This window comes from Jaculus jaculus, chromosome X (assembly GCF_020740685.1).
Source record: "Jaculus jaculus isolate mJacJac1 chromosome X, mJacJac1.mat.Y.cur, whole genome shotgun sequence".
Taxonomy (NCBI): domain Eukaryota; kingdom Metazoa; phylum Chordata; class Mammalia; order Rodentia; family Dipodidae; genus Jaculus; species Jaculus jaculus.
The window spans coordinates 100900315-100922203 of NC_059125.1; the positions used below are offsets into that span (position 1 = coordinate 100900315).

At 36.6% G+C, this 21889-nt stretch overlaps 1 protein-coding gene across 3 annotated transcripts in view; it reads right to left on the minus strand.

Moving 5' to 3' along the window:
• Window positions 1-21889, minus strand: part of Nup62cl (nucleoporin 62 C-terminal like) — a 93741-nt gene that overhangs the window by 50886 nt on the left and 20966 nt on the right. For all 3 annotated transcript variants that reach the window (XM_004658963.2, XM_045140909.1, XM_045140910.1), the window contains exon 2: window positions 1282-1382. In XM_004658963.2, coding sequence (XP_004659020.2) covers window positions 1282-1339 — 58 coding nt within the window. In that variant the 5' untranslated portion in view covers window positions 1340-1382. The remainder of the gene's footprint in view (window positions 1-1281; window positions 1383-21889) is intronic.

The following is a 21889-nucleotide window of genomic DNA, read 5'->3' on the forward strand; positions in this document are numbered from 1 at the left end:
CCACGATGGACTGCATTCCATAGAAATGCAAGCCAAATACACCCTTTATTTCATTAATATTCTTTGGTCATGTACTTGTCATAGCAATGAGAAAATTAATTGATACACAAAGTAATTAATGTCCAATCAAAATGTTCATCATAAAATGGAAAGGTCATGAGACAACGCATACTGTCAATAAGAACATCAAATCTATGACTGAGTCTCTGTCACATTACACATTTTATGGACAAAATGTAATGACCACAAACCTGATGTACGCATTAGCATACACAATAACAGGGCTCAAACACTCATTTCCCATTCTTATCTTCACAAGAATAAGCACTTTTTGGAAGATGTTTGTACTTGATAGTACATCCTTTTCCCCTATTCTTTTTAAATATTTTATTTATTTATTTATTTGGGAGAGAGAAAGAGAGGCAGAGAGAAAGAGAGAATGGGCATGACAGGGCCTCTAGCCACTGCAAATTAACTCCAGACACATGTGTCATCTTCTGTGTCTGGCTTATGTGGGCACTGAGGGAATTGAACTGAGTCCTTAGGTTTCACAGGCAAGTACCTTAACCAATAAGCAATATCTCCACTCCTCTCCTATTATTAATAGCTTCAAGAAGTTGTTTTAGGCCAGACATGGCGGCACATGCCTTTAATCCCAGCACTCTGGAGGCAGAGGTAGGAGGATTGCCATGAGTTCAAGGCCACCCTGAGACTACGTATTGAATTTCAGGTCAGTATGGGCTAGTGTGAGACCCTACCTCAAAAAAAAGTTGTTTTGGGCTGGAGAGATGGCTTAGCGGTTAAGCGCTTGCCTGTGAAGCCTCAGGACCCCGGTTCAAGGCTCGATTCCCCAGGACCCACGTTAGCCAGATGCACAAGGGGGCACATGCATCTGGAGTTCGTTTGCAGTGGCTGGGGGCCCTGGCGCGCCCATTCTCTCTCTCTCTCTCTCTCTCTCTGCCTCTTTGTCTGTCGCTCTCAAATAAATAAATAAAAATAACAAAAAAAATTTAAAAAAAAGTTGTTTTAAAACATCATAGTGTGGATAAGATGATATCAAAATTTATCATTTTAATGTCTAATAACCACATTATAAAAAACCATATAGCTAAATCCATAACAATATGCTTTAAACAAAGTGACTACTGGTGCCGTCACAGATATGTTCAAACGTAATGATAATTTATGATGTAAGAGATCCAGAAAGACCTATAATTGACAAGTTGAATTAAATAGGCTCATAGGAAAAACAGTATTTTCTTTGGAATAAGTACAACTTACATGACGGTTCTGTGGCTACTATGGAGGCAGAAACATTTGACATTGCAGAAAACATCATGGTGCTTGAGCTAGCAGAGGTGACAGTAGTTGGAGATGCCAACCTAAAAAGTAAAAGAAATATCACTAAAAGTCGCTTTTAACAATTAAAGTATCTTTATGACTAGGCTCATTTTTATGAAGAAATAGAAACAACGGAAGAAAACAGCATTTAACCTTGAAGTATATTAAATAAAAATTAATAAAAAATACAACCCTGATTTTTAAAGTATTGCTTATGATCATGAACTCAGACACTATGGCATACATGTCTTTGAGGCCAATAAGCTGGTAGATTATGATGCCCCTATGACAGTGAAGGCCATAACCTATGGGATTTTTCTTCATCTTCATGTGTGTCCTTTTAAATTTGGATGAAATATCATGGGATAGTGTATGATCTCCATATTGTTCTATGGAATAAAAGTAATGGATGCTTTTGTTCTTTGCCTGTCTTCTTTCATGGGTTTTCCCTCCAGGAAACCCATGAACAGCTGGCTGACAATAAGGATCTCAGTGAGTGGTGGATTTCACAGAGGGATATAGCACTCTACCCATTGTGGTCACCTCCCCCCAGGGGGTATTGAGAAAGAGTCCAGAACCAGAAGGTAAGGTTCTAGACATAAAATTAGTCCTGTAAGAAGTGAAGGCCATGCAAGGAATGAAAAATTCTATGTGGGCTTAAAGAGAGCTTTCCCCTGACCTTCCTCTGGCCTGATCCAGCCAATACTTGATGCTGCCCAACGCCTGGGAAAGACTACCCTCATGGTATGACATATTGACCTTATTTAGAGGAAAATACAAACTTCATTATTTACAAAATGAATAATTGCATCTTAGATTTATTGAGTACATGGTAAAAACAAACAAACAAACAAAACCCATACTGCTAGCTAGTCTTCTAGCACCATCATAATAACAAAAAAATTTATTTCACTGGAAAATATGCCACAAGAGAGGCAACACCCTCTCAGAGCTGTATCATAATTTCCACAGAACTATTCTCCAATAAAAAACTCATAACAAGAAAAGAGGTTTTTTTTGTTGTTTGTTTTTTGAGGTAGGGTCTCGCTGTAGCCAAAACTGATCTGGAATTTGCAATGTAGTCTCAGGCTGGCCTCAAACTCACAGTGATCATCCTACCTCTGCCTCCTGAGTGCCAGGATTAAAGTGTGTGTCACCATATCTGGCTATTAAGAGTTTTTTCTTCTTCTTCCTTTTTTTTTGTTGTAAATCCAGTGACGTTGGCAAGATTATGGTGGTGTGTCTATGACAGTGTTTCCAGAAAAGTTTAACTGAAAAGTAAAGATCTACTCTGAATGAATGTGAGTAGCTCCATCCTATGGTCTGGGGTTCAGGACTGCATAAACAAGAAAAATTAGCTGAGTACCAGGATTCATCTCTCTATTCTATATTGAAAATATAAGTGATCAGCTGCCTAAAGTTCCTGACACCATGCCTTCACCACTATGATGGACTATCTCCTCAAAGCATGAGCTGAAATAAAACTTCCTTCTTCTGTTGTTTTTGTCCAGTATTTGGTCATCACAATACACTAAGATTATTCTGTTTCTTAGCTTTGTGAAACTTACCCAAGCTATACTCTTGTAATTTGTGCACTTCTTGGTAAATATGTTATTCTTCAAAAGGTTTATTAAAAGTAAAGACTGAGAAAAAAAAGATGTTTTTTAATGTAAACTTCCAGAAATTGTCCTAAGGGCCTTCAAGAAATGAAGAAACATATATCCAAGAAAAATCTGCTAAAAGTCACTAATCTAACAGAGATTGTCTAAAGCATATGAGCCACAACTCATTTCTTTTCTCCCCTTCCCTTGTGTACCTTAATGCATTTAATACTCTAGTACAGTGGTTTAGAAGACTGGACACTCTCTGGCCCTAGATCTCAATCAAGAGATGTTGGAACCAATGGAAGTGGCATGTCTCATCACCTCCAACTCAGGTTTGAAGGGTAAAAATCATATTGATTATAGCCAAGAGATGAGAGGCTTGGGTCATTTAGCCCCTATTCATAGGGTTCAAACTCCAAACCAGACACAAAGGTCTGAGAATACTGGGATCCTAATTGCTTCACTCTGATTACCTCACCTGAACTCACTTGCAGAGCTAAGCTATTACTATTGCCTACTATCCAACAAACTGGCTCGAAGATTTTGTCCAGGGCTAAAGGCTATTCATAAGAACAGAGAGCTGCCAAGCTATCTCCAAACAAAATTACTTTATTTGAAACAGAATGTGAGGAAGTCCTGGCTGGAAAATCCCCTCTTATAAAAGTGAGATTAAATAGTAAACAATTAAGAGGCAAGAGGTAGCGTCTACCAGAGATAACAAGGAAAAAGAAAGGTGAAAAAATTGTTGTCCTGATATAAGAAGAATTAAGTAGTAACATATTACAAAATTAATAAACTTGAAATTAATGAATAAGTGAAAGTAACTAGACATACAGGCTGCAATATTACATGACTCTATATGAAATGTACAGAATAGGCAGAACCGTAGACAAGAAGTATATTGGTGGTAACCAGCGGCTGGAGGAAGGGCTTATTCATAGTGTTTGCTAGTTTTTTGTTTGTTTGTTTGTTTTTTGAGGTAGGGTCTCACTCTAGCCCAGGCTGACCTGGAATTCACTATGTAGTCTCAGGGTGGCCTTGAATTCACAGCAATCCTCCTACCTCTGCCTCCCAAGTGCTGGGATTAAAGGCGTGCACCACTATGCCCAGCTTGTTTACTAGTTTGATGCAAGATTTCTTTTGGAGGTAATGAAAATATTCTCAAATTACATATTGGTGATGGTTGTATGTTCTGTAACTATATGAACACACTAAATTATACAATTTCAAGAAGTGAATTTTAAGGTGTGAATTAAATGGCAATTATGATTATTAAAAACACATTAGCATCTCAAGCCAAGCAAAACAGGCCAGCTTTTGACAAAAAACACAATGCCTTTTCATGATAAAAAAGACACTCCACAAATTGGGGGAAAAATGAACTTCCTCACTCCTAAATGAAACATCCTCAACATTTCTTACTAATTTTTTGTTTGTTTGTTTGTTTTTGTTTTTGTTTTTTGAGGTAGGGTCTCACTCTGGTCCAGGCTGACCTGGAATTAACTCTGTAGTCTCAGGATGGCTTTGAACTCACAGCGATCCTCCTACCTCTGCCTCCTGAGTGCTGGGATTAAAGGCGTGCGCCACCACTCCCGGCTCTTACTAATTTTTAATGAGATTTTATGTCAAGACTATTTATTCTGTAGTATTTTGTTAAAACTCACCACTTCAGTTTTTCACTGGCTTTTTGTCTTGTTTTTAATCTATATGTGACCAACTCTTCCCATTATATTTTACCTTTATGTCTCTAGGTCTTCATATCATGTTTAAAAAGACTTTTCTTCTTTAACATAGGAAAATGTGCTAAATCATACTTTGAAGAGAAAAGTGAAAATTACAACTACATTGAGAGCGATTTCACATAATAGATGACAAATCAAAAACTAGCAACACAGTTTATTAAGGACAACGAGAAAAAACAGGCAGCCTCCTAGGTTCCTAATGGGAGTGCAAATTGGTGCAACCCCTGTGGAAAACAAGTAGTCAATGTTTTAAGAATTACAAATGCATCTATATTTGAAACAGCAATACTCTTTCTGGAAAGTTATCCATAAAGAATACATTTGATGTCAAAGAACCATGTACTTAAAATGGTCAGTTGATATATATATGTGTGTGTGTGTGTGTGTGTGTGTGTGTGTGTGTGTGTGTGTGTGTGTATATATATATATATATATCCATAAGAAATATATGGAAGATGTATACTTGTGAATGTCATGTAAAATGATATCCACTACATTACTGATGCATTAGCAAAGGAGAAAATATATAATGCTGATGCTTTAAATAAGTACAACATAAAATTTACAAATTTATCCATGTGTGGTGGTGCATGCCTTTAATCCCAGCACTTGGGAGGCAGAGGTAAGCAGTATTGCTGTGAGTTCAAGGCCAGCCTGAAACTACACAGTGAGACCCTAACTAAAAAAAAAATTACAAATATAAAATTCAATGTGTACAATAGTATGTATAGAGGATCCCCCTATGTCAAAATGCTAGAAGGAATAAAAGGAGGGTCTCTGGACAATCTAGCTCAAGGGGCCCACTGCTCTCTTGCTTCTGCTTTATACTTTTGCTTTATTCCTTAATAAGATTTCTTACTGCTTTACAAAAAAGTTAGAAGGCTAAAAATACAATTTTATGGCTAAAGATATTCTGGAAGGATATATACATTTAAAATGGTTGCTGAGTATGCAAAGGGTACAGGAGAAATACAGTGCCAGTGAGGGACAGTATACTTATTTATAACATTTATAAATAATTATGTTATATATAACATTTATAGTTTATTTTGGAACCATTTGCCTATGTTACTTAAGAATTATACATAAGTAAATGCTCCTATATCCAACCTGGGAAATATTATTTATATATTTTCACATTCACCTATGCCTGTGAAATATTTACTACCTCTATTTTCTACCTTTAATTCATGCAGTATTTCTTATGATTGATTTTTAAACAAATATTAATCCTCTTTCCTCCAGTTAGCCAGCTATAACAATCCATTTATCTACTATTTATCTTCTTCCCCTATGGATTTTAAATGTCACCTTGATAAACACAGGCCTGTATTTGTAATTTAAGATATCTCACTGATTTTTATCTTTCTGTCCCTGTTTTAAAACAGTTTCAATTATTGTATTCTTAGAATTAATTTATTTTACATTACATAACATTCTAAACTCTTAGGAAGAGAATGAATTTATACATTTTCATATATTTTCCTGCAAACACTCCATCATTACTTTCCTTACAAAACAACAGGGATAGCTAATCTCATGCATTTATTCCTGCACTTGAATTTTAGAATCATGTCAAGTCCTTCTTTCCTTTCCTTCTCTCCAAAAAACTATGTTTTTATTAGAATTCCATTAAAGATACAGATTAATATTTGAGGTAAAGGTCATTTTATATTATAGTATCTGTGCATTTAGTGGGTCTCTTCATTCATAGCACCTTGATATTATTCAGGAAAATTTTGAGCTTTTTAAAATCTAAGTCATGCACATTTTTAAAAGTTTATTCCTAAACTGGGCATGGTGGTGCATGCCTTTAATCCCAGCACTCAGGAGACAGAGGTAGGAGGTTCACCATGAGTTTGAGGCCACCCTGAGATAGAGTGAGACCCTACCTCAAAAAAAAAAAAAGTTTATTCCTAGTCATTTCATACTTTTGGTTGAAGTTGTTAATGGGACTTTTCAACATTATATTTCCCAGCAACTATATTGCTTAAACATAAAGAAGCTATTGATTTTCCTATTATTTATTTTGTAACTGGACATATTACAGAAAGCTCTTTACTAGCTCTAATTAAATTTCTACTTGATTTATACCCATATTTTAAAATTCTCATCACTTGTCTGAGATACTGGCATAATTCCAGTGCCTGTACTTAAATTACATACCCAGAGGTAACTAAGGAAGCAAATACCACTTAAAATGATTTGCTTTTAAGTCAAATGACTCTTCCTCTGAAATTGAAAGGGTTTAAGACAAGAAATATTATTTTGCTCATTATAGAACTCAAGTAGGCTTTCTTCACTAGGCACTGCTAGCATACTAGGACTGACAATATGTTGTTAAAGAAAAAGGTCCTTTGCAATGTAGGACATTTAGTAGCATCCTTGGGACCTATCCAATAAAGGAAATAACATTTCTCCAATCTTCACAAGCAAACTTGTCTTCAGATATGGAAAAATATCCCTGGGGGTGGGGGATAAGGGATGCAAAATCACCTCGAGTTGAAAAACACTTTACTAGAGGAAGTTTCCATTGTCATTTCTTGTTTAGTGATATAATATATAAAATCAACCTAAATTCCTTTACTTTTAAGAATATTAGAAGGACTTGGGTTTGACTCACTGGTAGAATGCTTACTATAATTTTTGGGCCCTTAGTTTGATCCCCAGCACAATGAAAAAGGAAGGCTGAAAGGTGTCATCTATGTTAACATATGATTAATCATAGCAGATAATGGTTTGTTTTAACCAAAGGGCAGATGGTAGACTTATGCTACAAGATGGGGAATCATACTACAATAATTAAAATAGTGATAATAAAATAAAGATAAAACAGAATAGAAAGACTAGAATTAAAGTTATGTATATTTAATAATTCAGTATGCCAATTTACATCAAAAGAGAAACGATGCTTATTTAACAAAAGAGAAGGGGTTAACTTACTAAATATTTGGAAAAAAAGTAAGATTCTGGGGCTGAAGAGATGGCTTAGTGGTTAAACGCTTGCCTGTGAAGCCTAAGGACCCCGGTTCAAGGCTCAACTCCCCAGGACCCACGTTAGCCAGATGCACAAGGGGGCGCACGCGTCTGGAATTCGTTTGCAGTGGTTGGAGGCCCTGGCGCACCCATTCTCTCCCTTTCTCTATCTGCCTCTTTCTCTGTCTGTCGCTCTCAAATAAATAAAAATATTTTTTTAAATAGTAAGATTCTTAAAAATATAAACATTATAAAAGAATTAAGAACCCAGTTGTAGAAGGGATAGAGAGATGACTCAGTGGATAAAGTACTTTCTATGCAAGCCTGAGAACTGAAGTTCAGATCCCCAGCACCCACATAAATGCCAGTTGGTAATGGCAACCACCTATAATCCTACCAACATTGGAGAAATAGAAATGGAATCTTTGGGGCAAGATCAGTATTAATCATTAATCTTTAATCATTAATCATCTAATCACTAATTTAATCACTAATCATTAATCTTTGAGCTCAAATGACAGACCCTGCCTCAGTAAATAAAAAGGAGAGTAATAGAGGAAGACACTTGATGTAAACCTGTGGCTTCTACATACACAGTGTATGCATACCAATGTACACATGTATACACACACACACACACACACACACACACACACACACACACACACACCCCAAATACTCATACACATGCAAAAACTGGAAGTAAAAAGGCTCATATAAATAAGCCCTGAGAGAAAAATCTAGAAGAATGAAAGATTTGTTGATAAAAATTTAAATGTTGGGGTGGAGAGATGGCTTAGCGGTTAAGCGCTTGCCTGTGAAGCCTAAGGACCCCGGTTCAGGGCTCGGTTCCCCAGGTCCCACGTTAGCCAGATGCACAAGGGGGCTCACGTGTCTGGAGTTCGTTTACAGAGGCTGGAAGCCCTGGCGCGCCCATTCTCTCTCTCTCCTCTATCTGTCTTTCTCTCTGTGTCTGTCGCTCTCAAATAAATAAATAAATAAATAAAAATTTAAATCTTATTTCCATTTCCACAAAATAAGGCAGATATGCTTTTCCCTCTTCCCTTTGCTAAATATAACAAACATTCTTAAATATTTGATATATTTGTACATCAAACAAATATGATAGGAAAATGAAAATTGGAAAAGTGGTGGAAAATAGACCAAGATTTCAATGTTTGTTAGGTTTTCTTTTTGCCTCATATTTCTCAGGTTTGGAATTAAGTAGGTTGGTAACTCAAATTTCCAATGAGTAAGGAACAAACAAAAAAGCATGTTCTTATGACCAGGGTGGTGGTGTGCACATGTAATCCCACTAGTCAGGAGACTGAGGCAAGAAGATTGGCAAATTTGAGGCTAGCTTAGGCTGCATAGTAAAACCTTGTCTCAAAAATCAAAGAAAAAAGGTAAGGAAGGAAGTGAGGGATGGATTGATAAAGGAAGGTAAGAAGGAAGTAAGGGAAACAAAAGACATCCTGACATGTTGTCCATAGACAATCAGGAAAGGAAGATGTAGCCTATCAAGTCAAAAAACATTTAGGTAGTCGTCACTCTGCTCCACCTACCTACACGTGAAACCACAAAGTGGGGAGCCCAGATTTTCATCCTAAAGCTATAATAAGGTATCCAAACCCAGACATGCTGGTGTCAACAAGGGTTAAGAACAAAGGTGTTTTATCCCTCCTATCAGTCAATTATCCTGTCTTCACATTGTCATCAGTACCTATGTGGAAGGACAAGGATGTCTAGTCTACTTAGTAGTAACTAGGAGAACCTCACTTTAGGTATTCACTGCCTGCAAATGGGAAAACAGCAGGCTTACTCCTACCTTGCAGGAACAAAGCAGTATTTCTCCTCTCCTGCCAAAGCAATGTTAATTAAACATAGCCAAATCAAAAAATTTTAATCATATCCAGCTTCATAAAGTAATATGAAAATGAGAGCCAGGTATGATGGTGCATGCCTTTAATCCCAGCACTTGGAAGGCAGAAGTAAGAGAATTGCTGTGAGTTTGAGGCCAGCCTGAGACGACATAGTGAATTCCAGGTCAGCATAGGTTACAGTGCAACTCTAGTTTGGAAAAAAAAAAAATGAGAAGGCGTTAGTCAAAAATATTAATCCTACCAAGAAATAGGAAAAAATCACAAACTGAATAAAAAGATTATCAATAGATGCCAAAATCAAGATAAAAGAAATGGTGGAATTATGTAACAAAGATATAAAAGTGTACATGTCAAACACACATCAATTAGAAATTACAAACCCACTTGAAAAAAAAACAGGAAAGAAATAGAAAATACAAAGAGAAGCAAATTGAGAAGTTTTAGAAAAATACAATAACTGAAATGCAAAGCTCAGAAGAGACCCAGTACCTGGACAAATGGTGTAGAAATAAGAAACAGTGAATTGGATTTAAAAATAATACAAATTACCCAATCTGAATAACAGAAAAATTGGATCAAAAATAGCAACAAATAAGGTTGTGTGGGACTATAATAAAATATCTAACATTTGGAACTGGAAGGGTTGCCAAATGGTTAAATGAGCTTGCTTTACAAAGCCTGATGGCATGGGTTCGATTCCCCATTACCCATATAAAACCAGACAAACAAAATGGTGCATGGCTCTGGAGTTTGTTTGCAGTAGCAAGATGCCTCAAAGAACCAATATACCTATTATCTCTCTCAATCTCTCTCTCTCTCTCTCATTACAAATAAATTAATAAAAATGATTTTCAAAATATATAGCATTTATACCATCAGAAACAAGAAGTAAAGCAAGATTCTCAAAGAAATAATAGCTTTAAACTTACTCAACAGGAGACAGAAGGCAATAGACTCAAGAAAAGGTGAACCCAAAAGGATAAAACCGAATAAATCTACAAAAAGACACATAACTAGAATTTTGGAAAAATAAAAAGATTCCAAAAACAGTACCTAACAAATAGAGAAAAAATTGTTAGTATGACAAGGGATTTCTCATAAGAAACCATGAGAACAGGAAAAGGTTGCCCAAAATACTTCAAGTGCTAAAAGAATTGTCAACCCAAAGCTAATGAAAATACCATCAAAGAATGAAGAAGAAATCAAGACATAAAATCATGAAGGAAAACTCAAAGTTGCTACACTAAAAGAATGATTAAAGTAAGTTCACTATACAGAAGGAAAATGATAAAAGAAAGCTTGGAAAATTAGAAAGAAATTAACAAAAAATAAAAGAGCAAAAATATAGGTAAATATAAGAGGCTTTTTTCCTTTTCATTTTCTTAATTATGTTTGCTGGTTTAAGCAAAAATTATAATCCTATCTGATGTGGTTTTAAATGTATATGGGGGAATACTTAGATGTTTATATTACAAATGGGGTAAAGTTAAGGAACATACAGGGAGGAAATGTTTCTATATAATCTGTTTCAATAGGTAAAATGATGTCTCAATAAGATTGTGGTGAGGTATGTATGTACAGTATCTAGGTGAACCACTTAAAAAGTTATTTAATGAGACAGTTAATAGTAATATAGGAAAATAAAAGTGGAATTTAACAAAATGTACAAATAGCCATTAGAAAGTCAAGGAATGAGGGAATAAATAAATGGAAAATACAGCAATGAAGCCAGCAGCAGTTGCACACATTTCTTTTTTTTAAAATTTTTTATTTATTTATTTGAGAGCGACAGACACAGAGAGAAAGACAGATAGAAGGAGAGAGAGAGAATGGGCGCGCCAGGGCTTCCAGCCTCTGCAAACGAACTCCAGACGCGTGCGCCCCCTTGTGCATCTGGCTAATGTGGGACCTGGGGAACCGAGCCTCGAACTGGGGTCCTTAGGCTTCACAGGCAAGCGCTTAACCACTAAACCATCTCTCCAGCCCAGTTGCACACATTTTTAATCTCTGCACGTGAAAGGTTTGGGAGATTAAGACCAACCTCAGCTACATAGCTAGTTCAAGACCAGTCTTACCGACATGGAAATGTGTCTTGCAAACAGAACAACAACATTCACACAGCAAATAAAATTAAAATGGTAACATAAGCATGCTAGTGCACACCTCCCAGAATTTAGAAAATTGGGGCAAAAGAATCATGAGTTCTAGCCCAGCCTGGCCTACAAAGGAAGACATTATTTTTCTAAAAAAAAATAAACCATACAAATAATAATGATAAATTAGATGGCAGATGTAAACCTTATTAGAGATATAATTATAATATATGAAAATGGCCTAGATTTACCAATTGAAAGAGAGACCAAACTAAATTTAGTCTATAAGAAACTCATTTAAAAAACAATGTTATATGCAAGCTAAGAGCACAAAGATGAGAAAATACATCCCATGCAATGTTAATCAAAAGACAATAAGAGTTAAGTATATTATTACTGGATGAAGTAGTAGACTTCAGAGCAAAGAAAATTACCATAAACAGAGGGGAATATGACATAATAATGAAGTTAGTCCTGTAATAAGACCTATCAATCATATCAATGCATTAGCAGAGCTTCAAAACATTTGAAACAGAAACTAATAGTGAAGGAGAAAATAATTCACAATGTAAAGCCTAATATCTTTCTTTTAACAATTGACAGAACCATTTCTCATGAGAATTTTTCAGAAGGAGCTAGGAGAGTGAGAAAGGAGTAGCTTAGAACTTTTCAAGCACTCAAAGAAAAAACTCTGTTAATAAATAAGTCAGAAAATAATAGAAGATAAAGAACTCAAAAACATCATTAACCATCACTATCTAATTGACATTTGTAGAACACTCTGTGTTAAAAGCAACATACATATCCTTCTCAAAAGATAGATCATATTTCTGGTCATAAAAGCGTCAATAAATAAATGTAAGATAAACACACATTGTGCTTTCTAATTATAATAAAATAAAAACAGAATGGGGCTGGAGAGATGGCTTTGCAGTTAAGCGCTTGTCTGTGAAGCCTAATGACCCCAGTTCAAGACTCAATTCCCCAGGACCCACGTTAGCCAGATGCACAAGGGGGCACACACATCTGGAATTCATCTGTAGTGGCTGGAAGCCCTGGCTCACCCAATCTCTCTCTGTGTCTGTCTCTTTTTCTGTCGCTCTCAAATAAATAAATAAAAATAAACAAAAAAATTAATAAAAAACAGAATGTAGTTATTGGTCGTGAGACTAGAATGAGAGTCAGGAGAGGGGAAAAGGAATTTTAAGGAGGGAGAAAAAGAAGACAATAGAATACCTATTTGGGAGAAGGAAGAAGATCAACATAATGTGAAGAAGAGTTGGAAAAAGTGGGGGAGTGGAAGTAGAGGATAAATAAGTACAAACTATGTATGAAAACAACATGATGAAAGCCATTATTTGTAGGCTAATTTTTAAAACTAATAAAAATAAAAAAAATCAAAACAAAAGACAACAGGAAATTTTCTGAACACTTAGAAACAAAATCTATTTTAAATAACTAATTAAACAAAGCAAAAGGCTGAGGAACTTAAAAATATACTGAATTGAAAGAGAATTAAAATATATGATCTCATAGGATTGATAGATGGCTCTGCAGTTAAAGGTGCTTGCTTGTTTGTCAAGTCTGAAAGCCTGATGACGTGGATTTGATTCCCCAGTACCCAGGTAAAGCACATGCAGAAAGTAGCATATGTGTCTGGAGTTTGTTTACAGTGGCAGGAGGCCCTGGTATACCCATACTCACTGTCTTTCTGACTGACTGTATTTTTCTCTGTCAAAAAATAAAATATAATAAAAATGTAAAACATACATCATCTCAAAATTTAGGGGAAACAAAAGAATTTTGACAGAGAAATTTATAGCATAAAGTACACCCATGAAAAGAGAAGAAAAATGTCATCAATAATCGAAGCTCATACTTCAAGAACTCAGAAATTTCAAAAGTGCTCAAGGCAGGCAGAAGAAAATGAAGTGTGGAAGTACTTAAAAATAACAAAAAAAGTAATACACGCAGTTGATTCTTAAACGTATCAATAAAAAATATTCAAAGATAAAAACGGAACACCACTTTTTTCTTTTGCAAAATCTTACGACCTGACATTAGTGAAGTCCCTATGCAAAAGGATCCATATAATACAATGCAATTTTGGATTACCTTTTTCTAGGTGAAGAAGGTCATACATAGACAAGATGAGAATCTAGTAGTGGATAAGATACTCAATATCATTAGCAATCATAGAAATGGAAAAGTAAAGCAACAATATCATGTAATTATCTACAAGGGGCTAAAATGGTTTTAAAAATGCAATGATAATATCAAATGATAGTGAAGATACAAAGAAATTGGATCACACATACATAGTGGGGATATAAAATGGCATAGCCAACCTGGGAAGCAGTTTGGCAGTTTCTTATAAAACTGAATATGCAACCACCATATGACTCAGTAATTGCATTCCTGGGCATTTATCCCAGAGAAATGAAGACTTATGTTCAAAAAACTAGTATAAAATATTCATAGAAGCTTTATTTGTAATAGCCAAAGAGGAGAAAAATACAAATATCCATCCATGGGGATGTTATACCTTGAATGTGTTGGACAAAATTTATAGGTTAGAAAATTAATCTCCAGTGTAAGCATGTTGAGAGGAAGGATTTTAATGATGTGACTAGGAGACTGGAGAGATGGCTCAGAGAGACAGATTGTTTTATAAGCAATAATGAAGTCTTGCTAAAATGACAAACTCCAGAATCTGAAAGACTCTCTCTCAAGGAAACAAGTGAATGAACTATAGAGCAGAAACACTCAACATTTTTCTCTGGCCTCCATTTAGGCATGCATGAAACGTGTGCATACTCCACCTACTATACATGTGCATATACAAAAAAGATGTAAGGGACTAGAGATATGGCTCAGTGGTTAAGGCACTTGCCTGCAAAGCCTAAGGACCCAGTTTCAATTCCCCAGGATCCACGTAAGCCAGATGCAGTAGGTGGTGCATGCATCTGGAGTTTGCAGTGGCTAGAGGCCCTGGTGTACACATTCTCTATCTTTCAGCCTCTTTCTCTCTCTCTCTTAAATAAATAAATAAAATATTAAGAACAAACAAAAAGATGCAATTATATTTGCCCTTGTGAAGAGATTAATACCATTTTTTCTGAGAGGTCTATTATTACAGTATGTGTTTGATTTTCTTCCTTCCTCTCTTGCCCAATATGGTACTTTCTGCCCTAGGATGACAACATTGAAAGTCTTTAGAAGATATAGGACCTTGAACTTTTCACCCCTCACAACTGAAGGAAAGGCATTCATAAAAAATTACTGAGTTTTCATCAAAATGACTAGAACAGAAAGCCCAGGGATTAGCACTGAACTAGTCATCTCTATCACACCCACCAGGGTTCAAAGAACATTGCAGAGATAGTTGGGGAAAGAATATGGGTTTCTTTCTCTGCTAGCCAGAGACCTGTCTGTAAGAAGGAGGTGGTACACATTAAGGAGACTCATACCTCCTAAAAGGAGAAAACAAGAGGCTCTGGAGAACTCAACAATAGAGGAGATTTCTACTGCATCCTCCAAGGCTCAAGGAACATTGCAGAATAGAATACAGAAAGGACTTCCAGTTAAGATGTTGGCGTAGGTACAACGCCAAAGCAGACTAGGGGGGAGAAAGACCAAAAAACCTCAGCAAAATACACACTTTTACAAAAAAGTGAGGTGTATAGGAAACTGAAAAAGCAGCAGAGAAGTAGGAGAGATCCAGAGCATCCAGAGCCCGCACAGGCCCGCAAAAGCAACCCTGGAAGGTCTGCTGACTGCGGCGGCAGTGCACCAAAAAGCCACCAGGCTCGGCTGGAGCCACAGGAAAAGCCAGGTGTGGGAAGCTTCCACTCACACCAGTGCTATCCGCAAACTCTAGAAACTTGAAGGGAGAGCAGCAGTGAGCAACGGAGGAGCAGATCACAATGTAGAAGAACACATGGAACAGCGAGAGAACTAGAGCAGCTGTGGCTCCCTCTCCTCCCCCACTGCTGGTGCACAGCTCCAGTGAACAGAGCAGCGGTCCCGGGACCCGGCCACACCAAATTGAGCCCACAGCAGGACCCAAGCAGGAGCAGAGTCCAGCAGCAAAATCAGCGGTGCCTGCACCGGCAACAACGGCCACAGCAGTGGCGGATCCAATAGTGGCAGCTTCAGCGGCAGCAGTGGCAGAACCAGCAGCAGCGGCAGATCCAGCAGCGGCAGATCAAGCAGCAACAGCTTCAGCGGCAGAAGCGTCAGCTTCAAAAGCAGCAGTGGCAGATCCAGCAGCGGCAGATCCAGCAGCAACAGTTTCAGCGGCAGAAGCGGCAGCTTCAAAAGCAGCAGCGGCAGATCCAGCAGTGGCAGCTACGGCAGCAGTGGCGGCAGCAGTAGCAGCAGGGGATCAAGCAGCAGCAGCTTCAGCAGCAGCGGCATTAGATCTAGCAGCGGCAGCTTTAGCAACAGCAGTAGCAGTGCCAGCAGCGGAAGTGCCAATCTGCAGGGCTAGAGTTGCCAGGCTCAGTTTGCCCCACAGGAAAAGCCAGTGCCCAGCTGCAGAAATCAGAACAGGGGCCCAACAACCGAGCCAGCAACTTGACTGAGAACAAAAATCATCCAAAAAGGTAATGGGGATTGCATCAGGGAAGGGTTTCACTTACTCACTAGCTGACTTAGATTCCTCAACAGACTACAAATCTTAAGGTCTTTGTTGATAGAGGATCTGGTTCTTATATTAACTACTCTTGCATAAATACTTGGTGCTGTTTTTGACGGAATGTGTACAGTGTTTAGTTAAATTTTAGAATCTAACTATTTTATTCGACTAAGCCTACTTGAATACTCCCATAGCAGGGAAACTCAACCCTTAGGAACACCATTGTAGATACTCTGAGAATCGTAAGAGCCACACCTAACACCTTAAGCTCCTATCCTGAACATATAACATCAAATCAATTGATACAGCTAAGGATACCTAGCTAGCTAGAAAATCCAAGCATTAACTTAATCCAAGATACAAAAGTATATACATTATAACACAAGAAACACTAAAAAGCAAGACAATATAAATCCACTTAAAAGTATTAATGCATCAGAAATGACCTCCAGTGAGAACGAGTTAGAGGAAATGCCTGAGAAAGATTTCAAAGGAATGACTGTAAATATGTTCAAAGAAGTCAAACAACAAATCAAAGGAATCAAAGAGGAAATCAAAGAAGATGCAGGACACCAATTTAATGAAATAAAGAAGACAATACAAGAATTAATAAGGAAATAGAAATAATAAAGAAAAACCAGTCAGAATTACTAGCAATAAAGAACACAGTTAATGAAATAAAAAACTCTGTAGAAAATCTCACCAGTAGAATGGATGAAGGAGAGGACAGAATATCTAAGCTAGAAGACCAGGTGGCAGATCTAATACAGGCCAACAAAGAGAAAGACAAACTTATAGAAAAGTATGAGTGGGAATTTCAAGATATTCAGGACACTATGAAAAGATCAAATATAAGAATTCAGGGCATAGTAGAAGGAGAAGTATTCCACTCCAAAGGCTTGGTAGGCATCTTCAACAAAATCATAGAAGAAAACTTTCCCCAAATTGGGAAAGAGATGCCAATGCAGATACAGGAAGGCTTTAGAAACCCAGCCAGACAAAACCTGGAAAGAACCTCTCCTTGCCATATTATAATCAAATTACCAAACACACAAACCAAGGAAAAAATACTGAAAGCAGTTAGAGAGAAAAATCAAGTTACCTACAAAGGCAAGCCCATCAGGATTACAGCAGATTATTCAACACAAACTTTAAAAGCCAGAAGGGCTTGGAGTGATGTATTCTAAGTTTTGAAAGATAACAATGGTCAACCAAGGTTAGTTTATCCTGTAAAGCTATCCATTCAAATAGACAGAGAAATAAGGACATTCCATGACATAAGCAGGTTAAAGGAGTATTTGAAGATAAAACCAGCTCTAAGAAAATACTCGATAGAATCCTCCATGCTGAAGAAAAGGAAAAGCACACATATAAGGAACCTGGAAAAAACAAGCAATACTTAAATACCAGTTAACACAAGAGAGCAAAGGTAGAACCAGAACCACACACACAAAAAATGGCAAGCGTAAATACACACCTTTCAATAATATCTCTTAATATCAACGTCCTCAATGCCCCAACCAAAAGACATAAATTTGCATACTGGATTAAAAAGCAGGATCCTACAATTTGTTGTCTCCAAGAAACTCACCTTTCTACAAAGGATAGACATTATCTTAGGGTGAAAGGTTGGAAAATGGTGTTTCAAGCAAATGGGCCTAGAAAACAAGCAGGGGTTGCTATCCTAATATCTGACAAGGTAATCTTCAGTCCAACGTTAGTCAAGAAAGATAAGGAAGGTCACTTTATATTGATTAAGGGCACACTCCAACAGGAGGACATTACAATCCTAAACATATATGCGCCTAACATGAGGGTTCCCAAAGTCATCAAACAAACACTATTAGAACTTAGGTCACAGATAACACCAAACACAGTGGTGTTGGGTGACTTTAACACCCCACTCTCATCAATTGACAGGTCATCCAGGGTAAAAATAAACAGAGAGGCATCTGGACTAAATGAGGTCATAAAAGGAATGGACCTCACTGATATATACAGGACATTTCATCCAAATACTACCGAATATACATTCTTTTTGGCAGCACATGGAACATTCTCTAAAATAGACCATATATTAGGACACAAAGCAAATCTTAACAAATTCAGGAAAATTGAAATAATTCCTTTGCATTCTATCTGACCACAATGGAATTAAACTACAAATCAGTAGTAAGAAAGGCTATAGAGCATACACAAAATCATAGAAACTAAACATTACACTACTAAATGATGAATGGGTCAATGAAGAAATTAAGAAAGAAATCAAAAAATTTATAGAGACAAACGATAATGAGAACACAACATGCCAAAATCTCTGAGACACAATGAAGGCAGTCTTAAGAGGTAAATTTATAGCTTTAAGTGCCTATATTAAGAAATTAGAAAGGTTGCAAGTAAACGACCTAATGCTTCACCTTAAAGCCTTGGAAAAAAAGAACAAGGCAAACCATAAATCAGTAGACAGGAAGAAATAATAAAGATTAGGGCAGAAATTAATGAAATAGAAACCAAAAAAAAAAAAAAATCCAAAGAATTAATGAAACAGAGAGTTGGTTATTTGAAAGGATAAACAAGATTGATAAACCCTTAGCAAATCTGACCAAAAGAAAGAGAGAAGAGACACAAATTAATAAAATCAGAGATGAAAAAGGTAACATCACAACAGATTCTAGAGAAATTCAAAATATCATAGGGACATACTATAAAAGCATATACTCCACATAGTATGAAAATCTGAAAGAAATGGACGATTTCCTTGATTTATATGACCTACATAAATTAAATCAAGATAAGATTAATCACTTAATTAGACCTATAACAAGCATGGAGATCTGAACAGTTATCAATAATCTCCCGACTAAAAAAAGCCCAGGCCCAGATGGATTCACTGCTGAATTTTACCAGACCATCAAGGAAGAGCTAACACCTGTGTTTCTTAAGCTTTTTCAGGACATAGAAAAAGAAGGAATTCTACGAAATTCCTTCTATGAAGCAAGCATCACCCTGATAACAAAACCAGGCAAAGATAGAACAAAAAAAGAAAATTACAGACCAATCTCCCTCATGAACGTAGATGCAAAAATTCTCAACAAAATATTAGCAAACAGAATACAAGAATATATCAAAAAGATCATTCACCCTGACCAAGTAGGCTTTATTCCAGAGATGCGGGAATGGTTCAATATACGCAAATCTATAAATGTAACACATTATATATATGGGTTGAAGGACAAAAATCACATGATCTTCTCATTAGAAATAGAGAAAGCATTCGACAAAATCCAACATCCCTTCATGATAAAAGTCCTACAGAGGCTGGGAATAGAAGGAACTTATCTCAATATAATAAAAGCTATTTATGACAAGCCTACAGCCAACATCTTACTAAATGGGGAAAAACTGGAAACTTTTCCACTAAAATTAGAAACAAGACAAGGGTGTCCACTGTCACCACTTTTATTTAATATAGTTTTGGAAGTCTTAGCCATAGCAATAAGGCAAGAGACACACATAAAAGGGATACAAATTGGAAAGGTAGAGATCAAGTTATCATTATTTGCAAATGACATGATTCTATACATAAAGGACCCTAAAAACTCTACCAGCAAATTGTTAGAGCTGATCAAAACCTACAGCCATGTAGCAGGATACAAAATCAATACACAGAAATTAGTAGCCTTAATATATGCTAACAACAAACACACAGAGGATGAAATCAGAGAATCACTCCCATTCACAATTGCATTAAAAAAGTAAAGTACCTTGGAATAAACCTTACTAAGGAAGTAAAGAATCTCTACAATGAGAACTTTAAAACACTCAAGTGAGAAATTGCAGAAGACACTAGAAAGTGGAAAAACATCCTTTGTTCCTGGATTGGAAGAATCCATATTGTGAAAATGGCAATCTTATCAAAAGCAATCTACACATGTAATGCAACCCCTATCAAAATTCCAAAAGCATTCTTCATGGAAATAGAAAAAAAATCCAAAAATTCATTTAAATTCACAAAAAACCTCGAATATCTAAAATAATACTGATCAACAAAAATAAGGCTGGCGGTATCACCATACTTGATTTTAACCTATACTACAGAGCCGTAGTAACAAAAACAGCATGGTACTGGCACAAAAACAGACATGTCGATCGGTGGAACTGAATAGAGGACCCAGATATAAGCCCATGAAGCTATAGCCACCTGATATTTGATAAAAATGCCAAAAATACTCATTGGAGAAAAGACAGCCTCTTCAGCAAATGGTACTGTGAAAACTGGATATACATCTGTAGAAGTATGAAAATAGATTCTTCTCTCTCTCCATGCACAAGAATTAAATCCAAGTGGATTAAAGAACTTAACGTCAGACCTGAAACTCTGAAACTGCTAGAGGAAAAAGTAGGGGAAACCCTTCAACATATTGGTCTTGGCAAAGACTTTCTGAATACAACCCTGATTGCTCAGGCAATAAAACCACAGATTAATCACTGGGACCTCATGAAATTACAAAGATTTTGTACTGCAAAGGACACAGTGAATAAAGCAAAGAGGCAACCTACAGAATGGGAAAATAATCTTCGCTTGCTATATATCTGATAGAGGATTAATATCTAGGATATACAAAGAACTCAAAAAACTAAATAATAAGAAATCAAACAAGCCAATCAAAAAATGGGCTATGGAGTTAATAGAGTATTCTCAAAGGAAGAAATACGAATGGGATACAAGCATCTAAAAAAATGTTCTAAGTCGCTAGTCATCAGGGAAATGCAGATTAAAACTACATTGAGATTCCATCTCACTTCTGTCATATTGGCTATCATCATGAAAACAAAGGATCATAAATGGTGGCGGGGATGTGGCAAAAGAGGAACCCTTCTACACTGCTGGAGGGAATGCAATCTGGTCCAGCCATTGTGGAAATCAGTGTGGAGGTTCCTAAAACAGCTAAAGATTGATCTACCATATGACCTTGCTCTAGCACTCCTAGGCATATATCCTAAGGACTCATCTCATTTCCTTAGAAGTACGTGCTCAACCATGTTTATTGCTGCTCAATTTATAATAGCTGGGAAATGGAACCAGCCTAGATGTTCCTCAACTAATGAGTGGATAATGAAGATGTGGCACATTTATACAATGGAGTTCTACTCAGCAGTAAAGAAAAATGAAGTTATGAAATTTGCAGAAAAAATGGTGGATCTGGAAAGGATTATGCTAAGTAAGGTAACCCAGGCCCTGAAAACCAAGCGCCACATGTTCTCCCTCATATGTGGATCCTAGCTAGAGATGATTGGGCTTCTGCATGAGAAGGAAAATACTTAGTAGCAGAGGCCAGTAAGTTAAAAAGGAGGTATGAAGGGTATAGAAAGGATGGGAGGAGGGTACTTAGTAGGTTGGTATTGTATATATGTAAATAGAATGATTGAGATGGGGAGGTAATATGGAGAATGGAATTTCAAAGGGGAAAGTGTGGGTGGGGGTTAGGGAGGGTATTACCATGGGATATAATTTATAATCATGGAAAATGTTAATAAAAATTGTGAAAAGAAAATAAACAAATTAATAAATAAAAATTAAAATTAAAAAATGAATAATAAAAAGAATCTG